This window comes from Rhinichthys klamathensis, unplaced genomic scaffold (genome assembly GCF_029890125.1).
Source record: "Rhinichthys klamathensis goyatoka isolate OS25496 unplaced genomic scaffold, OSU_Roscu_1.1 h1tg000561l_1, whole genome shotgun sequence".
Lineage (NCBI taxonomy): Eukaryota > Metazoa > Chordata > Actinopteri > Cypriniformes > Leuciscidae > Rhinichthys > Rhinichthys klamathensis.
The window spans coordinates 1,139,002-1,162,881 of record NW_026607027.1 but is presented as its reverse complement, the minus strand read 5'-3'; the positions used below and the strand labels follow the sequence as shown (position 1 = coordinate 1,162,881).

The 23,880-nt window shown below is 37.0% G+C and overlaps 1 protein-coding gene across 4 annotated transcripts in view; it reads left to right on the top strand.

The window, feature by feature from the left end:
- cntn5 (contactin 5) overlaps window positions 1-23,880 on the top strand; it is a 349,180-nt gene that overhangs the window by 199,839 nt on the left and 125,461 nt on the right. For all 4 annotated transcript variants that reach the window (XM_056239389.1, XM_056239388.1, XM_056239386.1 and 1 more), the window contains exons 4-5: window positions 10,012-10,135; window positions 10,793-10,968. In XM_056239389.1, coding sequence (XP_056095364.1) covers window positions 10,012-10,135; window positions 10,793-10,968 — 300 coding nt within the window. The remainder of the gene's footprint in view (window positions 1-10,011; window positions 10,136-10,792; window positions 10,969-23,880) is intronic.

Below are 23,880 nucleotides of genomic sequence, written 5' to 3'. Positions count from 1 at the left end.
ATTATTTGAAATGTCTACAAGTGCGACTGGTACAAGTGTCCTATTTCCAAATAAGTAAAACAAAAGGTAATAAGGTTTTTAAGAGTTTTTCGATAACATACACACAAAGGAGGGTGGATGGGTAAACCCTCCTGCTCTCAGAATCAAGTGGTTCTTGAGTTAACAGCTGAATGAGCTAACGAGTGAACAACTCACTGAGTTAGTCAAAATGATTTTTGTGTAAACACGAGTAAATTATTGAATTGGTAAAAGTGAGTCAACTACTTACTGAATTAGTCAAAACGATTCTGAAGTAACCAACACACTAAAGGGACAGATTTTCTAAACATTCCAAAAAACACCAATGGGAGTGGAAAGTTCTGCGCGTGATCCACTGCCGATCATAACCAACGCAATCTACCAAGAGCAGCGTAGCGTCTGGTTTATGAAATGCTTTTTTTGGGCCGTAAATAATGGTGGGAATAAAATAATGGTTGATTCATTTAAATACTCTCCTCCCATAAATGTTGCGTCTGAAAGGGAATCTCCAACGAATGCATATGCAATAAGGTCAGCCGCAAAATAACTGTCTACGTCTTTTCAGTGCTATTTTTTTCACTGTGTGTCTTCAGTTAATCCTGACAGTAGTTTTTTTAACACCAAAAGAGGGTTTGCGCTGGAGCATGCTGTTAGCAAATCTGGCCCTAAATTGTTTGAAGCCATTTTTGAGTTAAGAACTTACTCAACTCACTCATTGAATTCATTGGTGTATTTAAGAAATAATCTCAGGTATGGTGAGTAGGGATAGAGTAGGGAACAATCGGCCACTTTTTTTTTTTACATTTAGGGCATGCTTGGATTGCATTTATTGCTCAAATTGAAAGGGAGGATCAATGCTTATCCACCAGAATTGTACTACTTTTTACTTATTTTATGTAATTATACAATTTTTGTTTCTGGTTTATTGTAGCATTTATACATTCAGTTAATTCGTTTTTCCAGTAAAACACTTGTTTGGAGAAGTGTTTGACTTTTTTGTTGGCTACCATGATTCCAAACGCCATAATGTTTGATTGTATTGAGCTATCAACACAACATTAGGCTCAAATACAGTTGACATGATTGTGAACCAAACCTGCAGTTTTGTCAGAACTGTCAAGCCATTTAGGCATGAAATCATTTCCATAACTGTATCTGACATTCACGTTGGTATGAACATTGGGTTCTTTGGTACAGCTCTGCCCATCGCATTCGAATTGCTTATTTGCTTAAACCCCTGTTACTGTCCTCACATAAACTGTCAGGACCTGGTTTTCTTTCTGTTCTAAGATACCACACCACAGTTTGCTCATTATAATTACAGTGTGGGCCAGTGGAGAGACCTTGTTTGAGGTGATACCTGAACAGTCTGTACCTGCTCAAACCGAGCTGAACAATAGAAAAGAGTAAACCGAGGCACTTTACTATAATTGCTTTTCAACTGTTAGACATATACAAAGGCTCCATGATGTGCACTCAAACATGTCATAGCCTATCTGTGAAATTGTGTACTGCCATGAGCACTCCCTGTTTAATAGTGAGAGAACGAACGGTTGATTAAACTCTCAAAGGCATTTGCTAGGCAGGAAATCTGACGCCTCTGGCGAGGTTTTTCTCGCTTGAAGAAATGGCCCTTGTTATTGAGGATTTTGTTTAATTTGAAAGGATGCTTTTGATGGTTGGTCATCTCTGTCACAAAGCCAGAAGAACTGTAAGAGAAAGATAAGAAAGTTAAACTGCAATGGTTTCCTGCATCCTATGGCCTTTCCCCTCCCAAACACTTATTTTTGATTAATAGAAAGAAAAGTCTTCCATGCCTATTTGTTTTAAAGAAATAGTTCAACCAAAAATTAAAGCTCTGTCATCATTGTGCCAAATCTGTATGATGTATGTAGCAATCAAACTGGAACTAGGGAACCATACGACTACATAAGATATATTACAAGAGTTCTGAAGACATGTTTTTTTGTAAGAAACAAAGTCATACAGGTTTGGAATGGTTGATTAAAGAAGACCTCTAGTGCATTTTCATTTTTTTCCTGAAACTCGTGATTATGGTAAGGGCACATTTCTGAAACACGCTCGACTCGGTTGACCAATCACAACACACTGGTCCATTTGACCAATCAGGGCACATTGAGCTTTTCGGAAGGAAAGTAATTAACGGACAGACTGGGAAGAGAGGTGCTGCAACAATGTAAAATATGTGGAAAATAATGTTGTTGTTTTTTTAACATTCAAGCATGAAAAGCTATTCTAGTACACCCTAAAAACAAAATCAAGATGGCCTCTTTTAATGATGACTTTATTTTTATTGTTAAAGAACGAGTCTGTTAACTTTGAGGGGTGAAACTACAGTAGGAAGTTATTTGACGGTTTTTTCCAACAAATTACTTCATAGTTTTTCCAAAACATTTCAGGAGAGAGATCACCAGTCCTGTCCTCCAGCACTGCCATACCTCTGATTAATGTATATTTCCAAAGAGTGTTTTATTTCCCACTGGAGAACCAGTCTGCTGACAGGAGACTGCACAGATTACTGTGTCCTCTCTTCCCAAGGAACAAAGGCCTTTTCCAGGCACTTGATAATTTCTAAATTGTGAGAAATATCATGCTGTCTCAGCTTCCAAAACTAGGTTAAAGGCCTGTATTTCTGTTAGATTGTGGAGTTGCGCTAGTAACAAAAATGTTTTTTTTTTAGGCATGGTAGTACTATGGTATTATATGAAGTACATTAATTAATTTCTATATCATATATCAATGTGCCCAATGGTATTATAATATGATACACTGTAAATAATTATATGATCAATAAATCATGGCAACGTATGTTTTTCCATTACTTTAAATTAAGTTATACAAGATAAAAAAAAGAGTTGAATTGACTTCTACAGCCAATTTGATTATACTTTAAAAAATGAGGCAGCAACTAAATTTAATGTATAAGTTGAATTAGGTAAAATAGACTGTAAATGGCTTCTTATTTATTTGTATATGTTTATGATAATTATTCAATACGACTGACTGGAGTACATGACACCAACCGTAAGAGATGTAGTTAAATTTAGTGGAGCTGTTTTACACTGCACAGACACTTCATCTGAGCTGTAAATGAATGTTTACACAGACATACAGATGAGGCATAAATGGGTAGCACTTTATTTTATAGTCATGTTCCACATGTACATACTATGTACTTATTATAGCAATTACAATAACTGGGTTATAACTAGGTACTAACCCTAAACCTAACCTTCACCCATGTAGTTGCCGTATATTACCAGCACTTCCTTGGGTAAGTACACTGTAAGTACACGCTCTGTAAAATAAAGTGTAACCCATAAATGTATTGACACGGATTCAAAACATCAGGAATCAGTGGATCAGACATGAATGTTGATTCACAAACAACTCACATGCTGATTGTCATGACAGAGCCAATTTAGTCTGAGTGTTTACCAGGTCAACTGGTTCTGTGATCTGAAAGATTTCTCTTCTTGTAATTGTAACCTTGTAATTGTTTCACCGAATGTCTTTAAAGTTTCCTGCGATTGTTAAATGTCTGAAGCAGTTATGAAATGTAGTTGCACTAGCAGTAAAAAGCATTGTGCCTGAGGGCTGGCACATACACAGAGAGACTGAATTTATTGTGCTGGGTGATGGCTTGTATCGTCAGAGAAAGGGCAAGATATGTATGAACACAGATGGTGAGGTGGTAATGCAGCAGTGAGGTACAATATTTTGCTAGAATTGCAAATACTGATACAACCACATCACATCCCAAAACGTGACATTTATGTGTCGCTATGTGTATGTTAACTACCAATAATCGGTGGTCGGGGTTGCTTCAAAACAGTGCCAACCCGCAGAGGCATGGACTTTACAAGTCCCCTGAAGGTGTATAGTATCTGGCGTTAGCAGAAGATTCTTCAATAGTAATAGTTAAGTTTATTTATATAGCAGCTTTCACAGACAAGGAAGGGTCACAAAGTGCTTTATAGTAAAAAATAAAATCAAAACAAATAAAATAAAATAAAATAAAATAACAACTGTACAAATACCATCAACTACCATCGAAATGCAATAAAACGCTAAACCATATTGTTAAAAGCTTGTCCAAAAAGATGTCTTCAGGTGTTTGTTTTTTAAAGATTCCACAGAAACCATAGTTCTCAATGCTAAAGGGAGAGAGTTCCACAGCCTCGGAGCCACAACACAGAAAGCACAGTCACCTCTGTCTTAAGACGTGTTCTGGGAATAGTTAAAAGGTCTTGGCCTGAAGACCTTAGAGACCAACCAGGGGTGTGTGCATGTAATAGATCCTGGACGTAAGAGGGTGCTTGACCATGCAAGACTCTGTAAGTAAGTAAGTAAGTAAGTAAGTAAGGCTCTTTAAGTCCTGTAGGTTGCGAGGTGGAGCCACCATGGATCGAACTTGTTGGCACAGCACATCTCACAGATACTCAATTGGATTGAGATCTGGAGAATTTGGCGGCCAGGGCAACACCTTGAACTGTTCATCGTGTTCCTCAAACCGTGGCAGGGTGCATAATCCGGGTGAAACAGGTCACATCCACCAGGGAACACCATTGTCATGAAGGGATGTACCTGATCTAGGTAGTTGGCACGTGTCAAATTTACATCCACACGAATGGCCGTACCCAGTGTTTCCCAGCAGAACATTACCCGGAGCATCACACTCCCTCCACCGGCTTGTCGTCATCCCACAGTGCATCCTGGTGCCATCACTTCCCCAGTTAAACAGCGCACTCATACATCCACGAGATGTAAAAGAAAACAGGACTCAATTAACCAGCCGGCCTTCTTCCACTGCACTTCGGACACTTTCGTTGGTGGACATGGGTCATGATAGGGAGTCTGATTGGTCTGTGGCAACGCAGCAGAGTGCGATGCACTGTGTGTCGTGACACATTCCTCACGTGAATAGAAATATAACTCCTTTTTAACTTGACTTCTTTCAAAATAATTTAAAAAACGTACTGATCCCAAACTTTTGAATGGAAATGCAAGTGTATTTTTAATTCATATTGAAGTGCGTGTGTGTAATGTTTTTATGTCAGACATAACTTCATCTAGCTACAAAAACATGTCACATTGTATTCTTGCAAAGATCCCTTATTATTGTAGTGTCTGAGACATTTGTGTTTCTCTGTCAGAGAATGATCCCCAATTACACAACGCTTATCCAAGCTACACAGATCTGTACAGAATTCACAGAGAATGACTGGTGACTAGAGGTGTTGAGGAGACCGAAGCGAGCCAGGGAGCATATGGGCCGAGTGGGAGTGTTTGTGCGGGGGAGCTCTCTTTAATCTCAAAGGCCCACAGTCAGCCGAGAGGCAACCAGAGGACCGAGTGTTAGAGTGAATCAAGCACTGCTTTACATAAAGATACTCTATTGTTGTCTGCACAGATGCACTGAAAACACAGCTGACTACCAAATTGGTCGAATTCAGTTTTGCACTTAGCACCATGGACTAAATGAGGGTCTCTTCTCGCAATTTTTAGGGTTCGTTTTGAAGGTAGATGTGAAATCATATTGTATTGTTTAAAGTCACTTACATGTTGGATGTTTTTAACTTCCAAAAAAAAAAAAAAAGGTGTGTCCAGTACACTGTAATATAACTCTTGTATAGTTTTATTTCAACACCCAAGTGTGTGTGTGTGTGCCACTGAGCCATCATTTATGTGCTACTGTATGGACACAATACATAAAATCATGTGTCTGAAATCGATAGGTGTGTTGTTACTTTCTAAGTGATCAGAGTTTGAAAAATAGTAAGTAAGTAAGAAATAAGTCGTACTTTTCAAAGTCAGATTAAAACAAACATTACTGGAGAGCGTTTTACATGAAAATGCTATTTCAGTCTTTCTACTTCAAAGTTTCACATTTAGTTCAGTTGCTTGCAGTTTCTTTATGATTGTGACATTTACTGGCAATTTCTGAGTGAAAATTGTTTCAGAAAGTAAAACCTACCTACATTTTTGTTTTTAGTGTGGTGGAAAAAAGAGTGGAGAAATCCCACAGACTTGAACTGAAGGTCTAAAGTCGTATCTGCACTCTTAAAAAACATGTTTCCAATAGGAGGTTTTCACAGTGAAGAAACATTTTGAGTACCCCAAAATAACCTTTTAGTGAACAGTTCATAAAATAACCATCATTTTCTTAGTGTGAAGAACATTGTAATAATCTGAAGAATATTTTCCACTATATAGACTTTTGTGTAATGGAAAGGTACCATGCTGGTTAAAGGTTCTTCATGGAGTCATAGATCCCTTTAAAGCACCTTTAATTTTAAGAGTGCAGAGACTAGAATATCATAGAGGCTTGGGGATGGATTTGTTTTACCTGGGGCAGTTCGTAACCACTTAGAAACCACCCAGAACACCCTAGCAACCACATAGCAACAGCATGACAAACACCCACAACACATTGCAAAAAAAAATGGTAACCTGGAATTTGTTTCTTTAAGTAGTTTTTTCTACCTAGTTCATATAATGTAGTTTTGGTGGTATATATTAATTAATTTAATTAAGTTGGTTCAGCTATATTAAATAATATATTTACTTGATTTAAGTCACTTAGCCTTTTACCTGTATTGTATGTTGTTTACACTAAATTCAATGCTAGGCTCGTACCAAATTTATTCCCTTCCTTTCGTATCTGATATCTTCTCTCTTGTGGGGATGACACTTTTTCTGGTCAATATGCCAACAGACTGTGATGTATAAGAAATGTGTTTTTTGTCCTGGCAATGATGCAGGTTGTACTGGAGACCTTCAATGGTTGTGTAAAGCGCCTGGCTACACAGACCGCAGATATGAGGCTGGTGTGCTGACACCTGGGCAGAGAGCAGCTCAAGACAGTGGCGATGTTGCAGCCTGTACACACTGGGATTTATTATGCATGCAGCACAGAGCATAAATAATAGAGACAGAGCTTAGATAGCTCACTCCCAAGCCACTGCAAATGACTAGGTTATGTGTGAACTCTGCGCCCACAGGTCCTTCATCTCTTCTCTATCTCTGTTGTCTAATTCTGTTCCTGCTCAAAAACATTTGCCAGATTTAGCCATCGCATAGCGGATGTTAAACAGGGGGCGGAGAGCCGTTCATGCAGCCCTGATAATTTCATGAACAGCTTTATCCTTACAAAAAAGTACTGTGGTGGTACTGTGGTACACGTATTGGACTATCATTATACTATGATATATACCATAATACTGAATGATATTCATATGTATGTAGCATAGCATTTACATGTTACTTAGAACAACACCACAAACAGTACCAAGCAAACCTTAGTATTATATTGGTAAATGTTCCAAAAACATAGTCTTGTGATGATGATGTGTGCAAAAAAATATGGTACAGCCAAGATATGTGTAAGAAACATGGTGTTACCATTGTATATGTCCAAAAAATAATTCTTAATATGGTTCATGTAAAAAAAAAAAAAAAAAAAAAACATTATACATGTATTAGCATGATACTTTTTTTTGAAAAGTATCAGTATGACCAAAGCTATTTTACGAGGTGGCTAATTCGTATGAATTCATACGACCTCACTTGTACAAATTCGTTTTTTTTTTTTTTTCTAAAACGTACATATTTTACGAGTTGCCCAATTCAAATGATTTCGTATGATTGGCCTACCCCTGAACCCGCCCCTAAACCTACCCATCACTGGTGTTTAGAAAAATCGTACGAATTCGCCGTGAGATAGCGTTGGTATGACACATATTCAAACAAACAAGCAAACAAAAAACACTGTATTAGCATGGTACATATCCAAAAATGGTTTTAACATGGTACCCCCAACACACACACATCCCAAAAAATATTTTATTGTTCATGTCCAAAAATATTGTATTAGCATGGTATACTGTATGTCCAAAAAACATGGTATTGGCATGAAAGCAATCATATTAATGCAGAAACATGGTATTACAACACATTCTCATCCTTTGGCGTCATATAGGTGACGCCATATGACATTTCGTTGAAATACTACGCACAAGGCACCCTTTAGCGTGAATATAACACGCACTGTTATGGGTAGGTTTAGGTCTGGGGTAGGGTCTGCGTCTCATATTGACGCTAAAGGATGCCAGTAACGTGTATGACGCCTTGGGTTCTGCGTGTTATATTCACGCTAAAGGGTGCCATGTGCGTAGTATTTCAACGAAATGTCATATGACGTCACCTATATGACGCCAAAGGATGAGAACGGGCTCGGTATTAACATGGTACATAGGATAACGTCCCCCCAAAAAAAAGGTTTTAGCATGGAACATATATTTATATTACAAAAATGGTAATATCCAAGCAAAGCATACTATGTATATCAAAGCATGCATTGCACATGTCCCATGTGTTTGTTATACAATTTGAGATTTAATATTGGTCCCAGTGTTCAGCATAAACTCACTGAGCACCGACGGAGCAGATCTCCTGAGTGTTACTAATTGGAAGGACTCTCAGTTATTCTACTGAGATATGTTATCGAGTTCACCCTGGGGGCTGAATATATGAGACAGTTAACAGGATTTCTAATGTGGACCGTCTGCCGTGTAGATCCAACTGGTAGAATGAGCTAAAACTCTTTTGCATTGTTAAAACTTAATTTTGTGTCCGACATACATAGCCTATATATAGACCACATATCCAAATTCATTACCCTACATGGGTGTCGTGTAAATACTGTATGTAGTACACATCAACACTATGGCATTATTTCCATGGGGAAGCATGGTTTTTATTTTCTTCAATTGAGGGCATGTCAATTAAAAATCCATTGCGTAAACAAATTGATTTATTATTGTAAAAGTGTTGATGGCATATTTTAGTTTGTATGCATTTTTTGTACTTTTTGTTTGAGGAATAGCAATAAAGTTTGCCAAATATGTGACTTATTTAGCTGGTTTATGCAGTAGCACCTCATTGCAGTACACGAGATCCAGGGGGCGGAGTTGGATCCAGATCAAAGGGGTGGAGATGGGTAGGATTAGGGGTGGGGTTAGGGATCAGGGTATGTAAGGTGGGAGGAGTTGGATTTGGATCCAACTCCTCCCCCTGGATTTCGTGTTCTGCAGTGAGGACCATCTCGGTTTATGAGACAGCAGGCTTGTGTGACAAGACTACATTTCCAATCATTCTCTGTGGTAGCCCAATCATGATTAAACGCATAGATTAAAGCATCATTTACACTCTTTTTTTGTTGTAAGGGCTAGTCTTTGTCGGGAAGTTAATAAGAAAAAATGAAATATGAACTTGCCCAGCAAGTTATGATTATACGGCTGCAATTTTATATCGAGTTAGACGATTTCTGAACACATAAGTTGGAACTTCCCAGGAGGACTTGGAAGGCAGCAGAAGCGTCTTTCTCAAGGGAACAGTAGAGCAAAACCTTGCAGGGTTTTAACCCACAGACTACTTGCATATCTTGTCCTTGTTTTATGTATGATCTGGGTTCTGGGTTCCGCTCCCCAGCTCCGCGAAGCAAGAGAGAGTGGCCGACCGAAGAACACGATCCTATGATCAGCCAATCAGTCATTCAAGTGCTTTCAAACCATTCAAGTGCAATAAGACTCAAAAGAGAACTCAATTCGGTACTGGCGCGCTGTATGTGAAGCGGCTTTCTGTGTGCGTGCTTCGGGTGAGTATTCACAGAAAGGCACTTTACAGACAGCATGCCAATACTGAATTGACTTCTCTTTTGTGTCTTATTGTGCTTGATTGAACACAATTACAAAAGTTCCTGTTATTGACGAGTATCATTGTAAGCAAAATGAGTTAAATGAGTTTAACTCATTTTGCTTACAATGAGACTTCAAATAGAATAAAGATTTGGGAAAAAATGTATGTGTGTCAGATCCAGGTCTTGTATTAATATTATTATTATGTTGGATTAATTTTGTTTATGCATGAAATAATATGCATTTTTGCCTTTCTTCTTCCATCTGACCCCAGAGAGCGAGGAGTTTGGTCCGGTGTTCATTCAAGAGCCAGATGATGCAATATTCTCCCTGGATTCAGATGATAAGAAAGTGATAATGAATTGTGAAGCCAGAGGAAACCCTGTTCCGACCTACAGGTACGGTTTACTAATTTCATTATCATGGATAAGGTTTTATTAAACGGATAATAAATGACATTTAATTTCTCTGGAGCTTTACTGTGAATCCTTATTATCCTGTAAGTGGCATTTCTGTTAGACTAATGCTAATGATGCAAATGTTGGACTTTCCTCATGTGGATTCCTAATCAGAATTGATATAATGTGCTAGAATCATCATACTCAATACTCTCCAAACATATGCTACAGTCTCACAGAAGTTCTAACCTTTAGGAAACAGACATCAATTCATCAATGTATCTGTGTACCGCCTGGAAGATTTGCTGAAAGTCTATAGGCCTATGCATAAATAAATAAATAAATAAATACGGGTGTTAGCGAGGTTGAATGATCCACTCTGTGCTTTTACTGAGTTCTCAGAGTTCTGGGTCGTATTTCGTGCTTAAGATATTAAGACACATCAGCAACAGAAAGAGGCCCAAATACATATAATTTTTCGAGGAAAATGTTGCATAAATTAGTTTACACAATCAGTAAAATTGCTAAAATAGAAGCATTTTCTGCATAGTGGTCATGAATTAGTTACCTATAAATGTATAAATCTTTATTTATTTGTTTATCCCTCAGAATCTAATAATTTATTCAGTTTTTCTAATTAAGTCATTGCTTTTGCAGTTGGCTGATCAACGGAACAAATGTGGACGCTGAAGCAGATTTCCGCTACAGTTTGATTGATGGGAACTTAATAATACACAATGCGAGTGAGGCTATTGATTTTGGAAGATACCAGTGCAGAGCTGAAAACAGCATTGGCATCGTCCTGAGTCGAGATGCCCTCCTGCAGTTTGCCTGTGAGTAATTGAATACATTTTAAATGCTGGTATTCAGTGTTATTTTAGCATGGAGATACTTTTATCGTTTTTATTGTTATTAATAGTTTATTTAATAGTATAAATTATTATTTATGTTTTCATTTAAATTTGATTTAAAGTTTTAATCATTTTGTTGTTGTTGTTTTTTCATATGAATTTGTATTTCAGTTTTAGTCTTTTTAGTACATCATGTTAAATGAAAACGAGATGTTGCTTTGGCAACTAGCTAAAATATATATTTTGAAAATAATTGCATTTGATATTTTATATTATATTTAATTTCTGTCAAAATGTATTCAAGTAATTGTAAATTATGTATGTTTTTTTATGGTTCTAGTTTTAGTTGAAATTATTTGGGCTGAATTAAATAGAGCCAACTCTTTCCACCTATTTGATTCAGCATTGATCTGGTGTGCGTTTCCCGTACAAATATGTACTGTAACTCAAGTCTTAACCACCATAGTACAAAGCAGCGTTGTGGAAACATTAGGCATTAGAGTGAAATTTTTATTTTTATTTCTATATTTCATATTGATATTATGCCCAACCGGCATACCCAAATACCAAAGATTGCCTCCTACTAATGTTACTTATTAAAAGTAAATGCAGTTAAAGGTATTCCCATGATGTTTGGCTCATTTCCTTAAAATGTAGCCCCAAAGTTGTCTCCATTACATGGGAAAGTGCCCTTAACGCTTTGCTTCATGAAACAAGAGCAAAAAATGCATTTCTTTTCACTAGTAATCCCTTGGCTTCCCTCCAAAATATCATCACAAGCCATGGAAGCATGCAGTGTGGAGCTAGAGGCGCAATTGCTTGCTTGCTGGAAAACACATTGTTAGTTTTGCTTACAGTTTCCCCAAGAGCGATGGCCATAATAGCCTTATTGGCGTACCCCACGGGATTGTGTACTTCGCTATTCACTGCCCATGGTGTTTTTTGTAGAAAAACGAACACTTAGAGTACGTGTGATGTAACATTCTTACGGGCAGTAAATGTATTATAGCTGTGGTTGGGAACCCTGCTTTTCGCTTCCCAAACAGTAACATTGAAGAGGTGTTCGCTCGTGTTCTCTCGCCTACATGAAGAATGGATTCCGCCTTGCATTTTCTGCTCTCTTTTCATCAAAAAGAACACTGCAAACAAGATCCTAAAGTCATCCGGTCTTTTCTTTGAGTCTCCATATTAGCTGCCAGCCCGCATGAACACACTGTTCTGTTCGTTTTGTTTTTTTGTTTTGTTTTTTTCTGTCGTCCTTGTCCATCGCTTGGCTATAACCTTGCTCCACTCATTGTGTGTCCATTCTGAAGGCCTGTCGGAGAGACAAAGGAAAGCTCCTGGCAGCAGACATTGGGATGCAGAGCTTTTCCCAGGCCTCCACATAACAAATGGCCACCATTCATCACCCTGTTGGACACCCAAGGATCTTTCACTCTTATTGGCAGGGGGCGATCTCATGAGTCTGTCATGGTGTTGCGTCCATGCGCAATGAGGTTATGATAAAATGAATTAACCATTATTGCACATTGCCACCAAAGCCAAAGTGAAACGCTGTTCACAATCTATTTTACTTCCACTCGCTTATGTATTAGCAAGTGAAACAGTACATTCAATGAGAAAAATGTAGGGTGTGACTTGATTTTCTTCAATGAGAATTGATTGGATCGTCAAAAGTGGGACTTAGTTGAAAAATAAAAAGCCATATTTTGGAATAACTGATGAATCATTCATGCATAGTAACACTAAGACAATGCAAACAAGTCACTGTTATTCATGATGACCAAGCCGATTTTCTCACTCTTTATTGAGTATTAAAAAGGTTTGTTTTTCATGTATAGCAATAGTATAGTTGGTTATCAGTTTGTATGTAGTTTGTTAAAAGTTTGCATATACATTTCCCAAAAGCATTGTTAGTTAACTACAGTTTAAAGTTCTGTCAGTATATTAACATAGCTAAACGATTTGGTGTTTCCCGAAATCATATTTGATCTGTTGTTAGAAGCATAATTTCTTCTTAGTATGACATGTAATAATAATACATTTTATTTATAATGCGCTTTTCTAAAACCCAAAGCGCTACAAACAATAAAACAAGTAAAATACAGAAGTACAAAAGTAATACAAAAATAATCATTACAGTACACATCATTAAAATACTAATCATAAGTCTGACGTAGACTTAAAAAGTTAAACATCTGGAAATGAAGAAAAACAACAGAGATCAAAATTATTAAAGTATTCCTCTGATACTGTGTTCATTATGTACAGCAATTATCTGGGTTGAATCGATGAATTAACAAAAATCATCACTCACCAGCTGAATGACGTCAAGAGTTCTAACCAATGTGGTATGAATGACGGATGTGCGACAAAGTTCCTACACTTTCGGAAAACAGTCATGTTAGCTAGTTAGTTTCTCCAACAATGCATCATACCGTTGTAGTTAAGTAGCATATTACATCCTTATTTGGGAAACACACCCCTGATCAGGATTCACTCTGAATCTTTTAGACTTTCTCTTAGACATTCAAGAACAGAGCAATCTGAAGTGCACTTAAAAGCCGCAAGAGCTGATTTCTGCTGGCAGCTACTGCTGTGCAATTTCAAAATGATTAAAGGAAATGATTCCCTGTGTGGGGTGCATTGGTTGAGGTCTCGGTTCATGAAATGCAAACAGCTTTATTGGCCAGCCAGCGGTAGGGGAACATTTAGCTCGGATCTCTTTGTTTGCTGTCTTTGATTGAGGAAGCCAGGCATGAGTTTCCCAGAGATGGTCAACTGGGCCGTTTGGAGAGGGGCCTAGTCTATGAGCCCGGCCATGGATGTCACAGCCCTCTCTTGGTAAGAGACCTCTCACAACTCTTGCCAGGGAAACCGGTTGGTGTGCACAGAGTATCCACAGCTCCCCTGGAGATTCAGAAATGTATTTTTATTAAAGCAAGAGGGAGAGAAAGACAGAAAAAAACACTAGTCTGTATTCCTTTCACAGTTGTACCCCCAAAGCATTCCCTGTTGGGCCTTTTTTTCTGTCTCTTTGTTTTGAGAAGCAGAACTCCCTGGTTCAAGTTAGTTATCAGACCACGCTTTGAAGGCTGCAGGCAGAGGGAGTGTCTCTGATCTCACTCCCTTCTGAGATCCAGCCTTCTCTCAGCAGACCCCTCCAAAGTGGAAGAATGTGACTTAGGTATCATGGCTTGAAAGAATAAGTCTGTGGATATGTACATAGGGCGGGTCTGTTCAGAACTACACTCTGTTTGACCACAGAAAGCAGGGCCATCAGGAACTGCCTTCTCTTGAACTAGAAAGAGTCTAAATTTGAGGGAGTTAGGCCTGTGCTTTCTATTTAAAGGCCCTGATGCCATAGTAGCTCCTGAGCACCCTTCCCAATTGAATCACACTAGGTATCACAGACCTGTAGACTTGACGGGGTAGCCGCAAGCCCATACAATTGCAAGAAAACAAAGCCATTTGGGACAAAGTTACATTTGATTATGATACAACTGACCAGAGATGAAAAGTTATGAAAATCTTATTTCACGATTAGAGTGACCAAAATGATTGCGGTCATTAATATTATCACAGTATTATTCAAATGTACTGAAAATGTTCAAAAAGTACTGATACACACACTGAAATAATTTCACGAAGTTTAATATCGGAAACCAACAAACCACAAAGAAAATGATCAGCACTATCAGGCACGGCACTAGGACACTCAACTTGGGCCGGGGGTGCAATTATATTCAACGCATTCTCACCCCAAGGCGTCACTAAAATGACAATTTTGACCATGCTTCAATATTCGACGCTTTAGGCACCCTTTAGCGTCAGTTACATGACGCGATCCTAGGGCGTCATCTTACTGACGCTTTACCTAAGCGTCAGTTAGATGACGCGGGTAGGTTTAGGTCTGGGGTAGGGTTAGGATTAGATAGCGTCATCTAACTGACGTTAAAGGTAAAGCGTCAGTAAGATGACGCCCTAGGATCGCGTCATGTAACTGACGCTAAAGGGTGCCTAAAGCGTCGAATATTGAAGCATGGTCAAAATGATTCCCAAGGCGTCAGTTTCATGACGCCTAGGGATGAGAATGGGCTGTTATATTTCTTAGGGGAGCCAGCATCCGAAATGAAATTGTGTTCCACTTAGGTTGGTGGTTGGGTCCCTCTCAGCTGAAATCACATTTAGATGTTGGGGTAAACATTAAAATAATAATATTAACAACAACTGAATATGTATTACATCTTCAAATAAAGTTTTTACCAAAAAAAATTATAAATAAACCTCATATTTAAACCATTCTTAAAATCAATGATGATTTTTAATCAGCCCTTCTTTTAAGTGTTTTATCTGGTCTGTGAATAATTGTAGATACCTTATTTTTAAAAAAGAATTTAGAGCAACCTGTTAAAATTTACAACAGTACATAAAAATTCTGTCCGATTTTCATATTGGTCTGAATGACAGGCTGAATGAAATTGAAAACTTCATGTCCATAAATTTATTAACAGACGATGACGTCATTTGTTTTGATTTTAGTTGACTTGAGTAACTTGAACTCAGAGCAGAAATGAACTTGAGCATTTCCTGTAAACCTAATCACTGCTGTTAACTTTAACTAAAAATACATTCAGTCCCATTCATTAAATGCTTCACTGCATGTGGCACAGTTGTGCATGTTTTGACATTTCTGACGGAAAATCAGTTTTGAATCACTAATGGATTGTAAATTGGTAAGTAGGATAAAGGGGGAAAAAACATGTTCAGGACAGTAAATGGAGAGAATGTTCTCCATAAATATATATATAGAATGGAACAGATAATGGAATAGAATGGGACCTTGAGTTTATTTATATAAAAAAAAAATTCTAACCCTAACCATTTACTTATTCTGAGTCTGGTACGGAAATATGACCATAACTTTATGCACTTTAACAGACTGGTTATACCTATTTGGTCATGAAAATCCCAAGTGTACATGTCATCCAAGATACACTAGACTTTGCTGAAGCTTTAATCACATACAGTACCTACATTATTACAATATTGAGTTGCGTTATAAAAATAATTAATAAATGAATAACTTTTTTTGTTGAATAACAAAAATAACTCATTCAACAATATTGTTTAAGTACCAAAGAAGACAAGTATACAGAACAATCATAAAGAATCAGAACATTTTCAAACAACATCTAGATTTTTTATGTTTCAATCCAAATAAAAAATTGTGAAAAGGTGTATGTATGTTTGTATGACATGTTTAGTATTTAGTGTTATTAGATAAACACCATCTGTTCTAAAAAATTAAACCATTCATACAATAAAGTTTCTAGAATTATTCACAATAACAAAACAGTGTATGCATTATAAATTATAAATGTTACTTATAGTTAGTAGAATATCTGTTTGAGGACCATGACAATAAAGAGTTAGCAGATATTTAGCAGACAGTCTACTAATACTCTAATTAGAGTTAGTTGACATGTAGTTGCAAAGTTACTTATAGTCAGTAGAATGTCTGTTTGAGGACAAAAACAGTTAGCAGATGTTTAGGAGAGTTATTTGATATGACTTACAGTCAAAAGAATATTCAAAAGGGACCATTAAAATAAAGTGTTACCCCGGTTTTATATTTCCATATCGCACGTGAATACTAGACTTGATGTTGCCTCGTGTAAAAAGTACACACCCAATCGAATGGCAGTCCGATCAATAAAGATGCATGAAGCTTAAATACCCCTTAAAAAGGTCATGTATTGTCTTAGACTGCCACACAATTATTGAAATGAGTCCATCAGTTCTTGCAGATTCTTATCTTATCTCCCATCCTCCCTTATAGTTGAGAACAGATGAATATCGATTTACCCTATAAGGTCTCATTTTACCATGCGAGATGAAGGGTCAGGAAAATACGAGATGGAAAAGAAGAAAGAAACCCAGTCAACAGATTTTTATCTTTTCTATCCCAACTTCTATCAAAGGGGTCCATTATCTTTATGTGGCCCTTTTTTTATGACGCTCATCACGAGAATCCATTGCGTAGTTTTCCTGTAAATGATGTCAATTTTAACAGGACCGGCTGCCCTCATAATTTACCACCCGTTACATTAGCGAGCGAAGAAAAAAATCACGTGTCGCCCCACTCTCATGTTTCTTGACCCTATAGATGTCTAAAGATATGTCATTTGTCACATCTTTCCCTTTGACCATGTAGGAACAACAAAAGAAAATCTATTTTCCCATTTAGACTACAGTGGAGAGTATTGATTAGTTATAATTCATATGTCTAGAGTAAATTGACGAGGGCCAGGGATAACACGCTGATATGGAGAACAAGAAGGCGGCTGTGACAGCGCCTGATAAATCAATAATCTGCTGTGTTACAATGGGATTCCCAGCCTCTCCATCCCAGTTCTCTCGTGACAGTTTGTTGGAGGAGATCACTTTTCCAAGGCCATATATTACACAGCTCATACCGATACTTCTTTCCTGCAGTGGAGTCGGGGAGAACCAACAGACGTATTCTGCATTCCAACAGCACGGCCTGTCAGCCGCCCGCTTCACATAAAAACTATTGAATTGCTCTCTCTTAAACTTTCTTTCTGTCTTTCTACAGTCCCAGAGAGGTGTCTTGTCTTTTTGCACCAGATGCTTTCGTTTTTCATGGAAAAAAGAAACCTTGATCTTATTCTTTTTCATTTTGTGCAGCCTCCTGTCGGTTTGAGTATTAAACACAGGTGTTGCGCCTGTTGATGGATCTCTGTGCTTTAGCTGGAGTGGAGCAATGCAAGAAATACCTGTTTATCACAAACAAACTGGAATGGAGTTTGATAATGGATTTTGATATCGACAACTAAGGTTGAAAATCTAGCCGACAACTAATTAATTGGCTAACTAATTAATTTTAATTAATAAAATTGACATGAATCTCAACTCAATGAAAATTAGTGCTGAATTGAATGACTTAACCATGATAATGTTTAGAATTTTTTTAATAAATTCAATAAAATAACAACTAAGATTGAGTACATTTTACAAGAAAATAGTATTTCAGTCTTTCTACTTCAAAATGTCATGTTTAAATCATTGTTTTACTTGCAGTTTCTTTGTATTTGTTTGCTAGCAATTAACTAGCTATTTCTAAATGAAAATTGTTTCCAAGTAAATCCTACATATTTTTTTTCAGTGAAGTATTGTAGTTTCAAATAGCATGAATAGGCTATATTATACGTATATGTGCCCTCATTTGAACATTATGCCATGTTCATATTTTAGATGTGTTTTTATTTTACCTTGCTATTACGTTTCTTTTGCACATAACTACTTTATACTGTAACAAATTGCTGTAAAAATTACAGCAACTTACTGGCAATTTTGGTTGCCAGTAAGCCTGTACATTTTACAAGAGTGCTGTAAATCATAAACTACAATTATACTGTAAAAAATACAGCACACCTGTAAAAACAGCAAAACAAGACCAGCTGTGAATTTACAGTTCTTTACTGTATTATTTACAGTATGTTACTGTTATTAATAATGCATTGAATTAAAACTGAGACAACTCATTTCATTTGAGGAAATTTGCCATTAAATAGTTATACCGTGAGCTAATTTCGTTTGAATCTACTAAGAAAAAGACTTTATGAGTTAACTAGAAACATACATTTAACTAAATCCTACAGTTTGTTTTGTGAGAACAGAAAAAAAGTGTATTTATTTATTTAGTTTATATATTTTTGCAGTTAGTGATTGATCATTTGATTGATACGGAAACTTAAAAAGGTAATTGCGACTTTTTATCTCACAATTCAAACATTTTTCTCGCAATAGCGAGTTTATATCTTGCAGTTCTGACTTTATTTCTCACAATTGCAAGTTTATAATACTGCTTAAATTTTTGCTCATAATTGTGAGATATAAACATGCAATTCCGAGGAAGTCCGAACTGCAAGATTTAATATATATATATATATATATATATATATATATATATATATATATATATATATATATATATATATATATATATATACATATATATATACATATATTATATATATTAATAGTGGGTTGTAAACTTGGAATTGTGAGAAATAAAGTATTTTGAGTTGATATCTCAAAATTCTGATGAAGTCAAAATTGCGAACTCCAACATATAAATTCGAAATTGCGAAGAAAAGAAAAAAGAATTACCAGCTAAAAAGTCGGAGGTCGGAATATGAGTTTCTTTCTTCTGCTGAACACAAAGGAAGATATTTTGAAGAACGATTGGAACCAAACAGTTGTTTGGCACTCTTGACTTCCATAGTAGAAAAAAATTAAAATACTATGGAAGTCAATGGTGCCAAAGTTCCAATCGTTCTTCAAAATATCTTCCTTTGTGTTCAGCAGAAGAAAGAAACAACTTGAGGGTGAGTAAATGATGACAGAATTTTCCTTTTTGGGTGGAGTATCCCTTTAAACATTACAGTTGTACGGTTGGCAAGGTTATCTTCTGCAGGTTGACTGTATTTACGCAGGAGCATCTGAGATGAAAATAGAAAGCAAAAGGGGTTTTGGCCAATCAAAAGAATGGCAGACTATGAGTTAATATCCAAAGACGCTATGTGACCAAGTGATGGAACACAGGGCCCAAACACAAGCTGTTTGCCTTGAATGGCTAAATCGGACTGAAAGAGAAATCCAGACTGCATTCAACAAAGTATTCTGCGCTGCACAGTGTTGAATGTCCGTGATTATGCATGTCTGTGCATGTCTATTGATGTCAATTTTCATGGTTACACATTGTAATGATGAATAAAAATTCATGCAGAAGCTTCACAATAATTTCTGAGCCAGTATATGTGTTAGCAGCATTGTTAAATCATTTATTTTTCTCTTTTTTTCATACTTCACACAAGAAACTTCAATCTGGAAATGAATACATTACAAGAAATAACATGCACGGTTGAATCATACACAGTAAATTTTAAATCTAGGGGAAAATGAATGGGATCAAATGCTATTTTAATATTTAAAGACTGACAATTCAATCAAATTAGATTCAAACTCAACGTCTTCAAACATTTAAGTTTCCTATTAGGGCAGAAAGTCAGAAGACTGAGCAGTTGTTAGTTTTTGGTCTCACTTTAACTACTGTGTACTTATGTCAAAAAATAAAAATGTTAGGGACAACGTACTTGTTCATATTATATTGCAAAATACTTGCTGCTATTGAGGTGTAATATGAGTAATGTTAGGGGCAGGTTCAAGGGTGGGTTAGGGGGTAAAAGAAGGGTCAACAGTAGCCTGGCTAACGTCAGACCCAAGTCTCATTGAAACTTGGGTCTGGGAACCACATGTTCATTTTCTCGTATTTGAGGCGTGGTTTACGGATGCCCAGAGCCGTTTATTGGGTGCTAAGAATGTCTATCAAATGCGCCTGTACGTAGCTCATAGCCAATCGTTTCAATTATACCAGATGACGTATGTAGAGCGAAAGAAATTAGACAAGGAAGAAGACGATGGGTCCGAGATTATGTGTACACGATGGCCTGTATCTAACGGCCGTTTCAGACCGCATGCGTGAGCGGCGTGTATTTTTTTCGCCGTGCATGTTAATCAATGAGTGCTTCACACCGGGAGCAGGAGCAGCGCGTGAGCGGCGGGCAGGAGCGGCGCGTGAGCAGCGGTGAAGCAGGGGTTTCGGCGTCGAATCTGTTTTTGCTGCTCTGCTCACACTAAATTAAAGTGAAAGCACACTTTTGATGGACAAAAATAAACATGATTTCACACAAAAAGTGCCCAAAATGCACAGAATAAGCATGTCTAGTGAGTTTTAACAAGAACTTGAGTAGGCAAAGAAAATAAAGACTATAAAAAATATTTATATAAGATTTAGGCTACCCGGTAAAAACTTGTTTTTAATTATTCAGTTTGGGTGAAAGTTGTGTATTATATATATATATAAAATAAAAACTAAAGTAAACTAGCCAGAAAATATTATATATAAACGTTCTTTTAGTTTATGTAACACACAGACAGCTACAGGCTAGCACAACCCAAATCAAACTCGAGTGTGTGGTTTATTTCTGTGTTTTGTTTTGTATCCGCGGAGTTGCAGTCTTGTAAACATATCGAAAGTATGACTGAAACTAATAGATTGGAGCCATTTTCTGGGTTGTTTTGTTGTTTAACATTTAACTTATATGCGAATGTTGTACACCTCCCCATTACAAACTTTCAAGACTATCAATGTTATAAAATGACTAACTTCTAAAAACAAATGTATAGTTGTCTTTGTAAATAATTGCTCGCTTATATATCTTTAGCCTCGTAGCATAATTGCCGAAGTCATATTTCAATGTCTTTGGAAAACAAGAAAAAACACAAAATTACTTTTTGCTATGATGCTATGAGGCTAACGATATGTAGCTTTGGAGCCGCTGATGTGACATTGTACAAACGCTTCCAGTGTGAATACTCTCTGCTCACGTGCCGCTCACGCTTGCGGTGTGAAACCTAAGTGTGAAACGGCCGTAAGGCTGCATCGAAAGGTAACTTCGCGTCTGCTACCATGTTGGATCCATAGGTATAAACAAACTGTTTCGTTGTGTCGCATAGACGTCGTCATCATCTTGCTGCTCCCTCCCCGTTCTGTGATTGGTTCCCTAAATGAGGCGAAAATTTGGTCCATGGTATCCAGACTACCTAGCAGCGTGAATAAAATCGCGCTGCGGCAAGGTAGTATGGGGAAACCGAGGCTAGGTCAACAGTGTAATTACAAATTCATTACAGATGTAATTACATGCAGTTATATTTTTAAATATAAGTACAATGTAAAAACATTTATGTACACAAGCTTCATTCTGCAATGCTGTACACATGTATACATCTTATTCAGGGCACATGTCAAGGTTGTGCTTTTCAAATCAGACGTTCCACCAGAGAATGTAGCGGTCTGTCAGATGTTATAACAGACAGGGGCAAAGGTCAGCTATTGTTCAGTGAAAGTGATTTACCGCATGCACTGTTGTGTCAAAAACAGTATTGTTAACCCATTTTAAGGCCTTCAGTGTGGACAGACCTGCAGCGTTTGGCACTTTTTTTCACCTTTATACTCAAATGTTCAATATGACTTTTCTTTTCAGAGCTGACTGGTAAAGGGTAGACGAGTAGAGAAGGTTGTGAATGTAGATTCATGTTTGTGTAAATGATGTTGTTTGGTATGCAGAAACCAACCTCACTTTGTAGTTCCGTACGGGCCACCAACGTCTGACATTGCTGCTGTGTAAATTTAAAACTGCCTCATTTCAGGCTGAAAGGGGCTAATCAACACCACCCACGACCGGGGCCGTTGAAACGTCTTGTCTCTTGTCCCACAAGCTTATGTCTTCTGTTCTGTCTCATCCCACAATGAGAGAGAGAAAGGAAAAAAAAAAGATTAATTACCCTCATGTCTAAGCCTGCTGCAAGTCTTTCACATATTGCATTAACTAAAATGGAAATGAACAGCCATTCTTAGCCAAATTTGCCACTTCTCTTAGAAACGAGATCTCTATATTATCTAAGTTGTTTCTCATAGACAAAATGGGGAAGATTACTTTTGCCTGTTTTTACCCATGTGAAAAAGAGTTTAAATACACATGAAGATGTACTTAAGTTCTACGTATTTGGGCCAAAAGCTGCTGCTTTTGAGTTCAACTAGTTGCATTTAATACCAATTTCAATTTGTAATACATTTTCCCTGATTGTATTGAATGTTCAATAGTGTGCATCAATAGTTTTTCTTTTTAGATCTCCTCTTCGCTGGAATCTAGCTTGTTTCAATTAGCAAAAGCTGCTTATCACGTGCTTTTGTTCTCAAGAGCCTGACAAACAAATGTTGTTATTTAGTTCCTTGCACGAATGTGGCTTCTAAGCCAAATGAAGTGTCAGACTCGGGTTGTGCCATTATATTTGTTGATATGTCAGCACAGCAATGCTTAACTGAGACACTTATCGATTTGCTGACCTTCGTAAATGCTGCTAATGTTCCATTTGCACCTTGTTACTGAGAGCCTTGAGAAGTGGAAGTTCATATGTGCAAGCTCAAACTGAGCCAAAACGACCTTTAAAACAGTGCAATCTAAAAATTAAAAGTTGAATTTCAGCAGACCTAAGAGCCCAGAGGCTGAAAATGTGTCCTTGAGTGCTCGTACTGTATGTAAATCTGAAGCTAAGGAAGAGCTTTATTTTTTTTTTTTCATAAGTTCTCTGAACTATGTGCATATAAATGAATCTTGTTTCCATTGAAGCGTTCATATAGGCTGGTATAGTTGATGCTCTGACTGTACCCTAAAAGACGCACTTTATTATTTTTGTCTCTGAAGTACAACATTTTTCACATAAGAAAGAAACAAATGGAAGTGAGATCTCTTTAATGTCCCTATACTTTCTACTATGGCTTTGAGATTAAATGGAGACTTTCACTTTTAAAAGTCTCCTTACTTCTTGGATGTTTCTCCTGATAAAAGACCCAGTTTTTTTTTTCACTTTTCTCATCTAGTTTCAGAATTTCAAAAGAGATCTCAACAATGTCTCAAACTGTGCTTATCCAAAAAAACAAAGTGCAATCACAAGTGAAAGATCTAGAAATAAACTCAAATATTGTGCATCGGTATCTTTTGAGACCGAATGATAAGCTATGCCGTCTGTATTTATATTTATTTATTTTTATTTTAGGAGAAACATCTGAAACAAAATTGATACATAGCTAAGAGGGAACGTTCTCAGAACTTTGGCTAATATTCTTTGAATGTTATGTGGCTAACACTGGTTATCGTTCCTCTTAACGCTATGAACGTTATTTCAGTAACACTAATAGACTGTTTGTTTAAAGTTCAGCCAGTTTGAGTATTTTGAGGTTTGAGA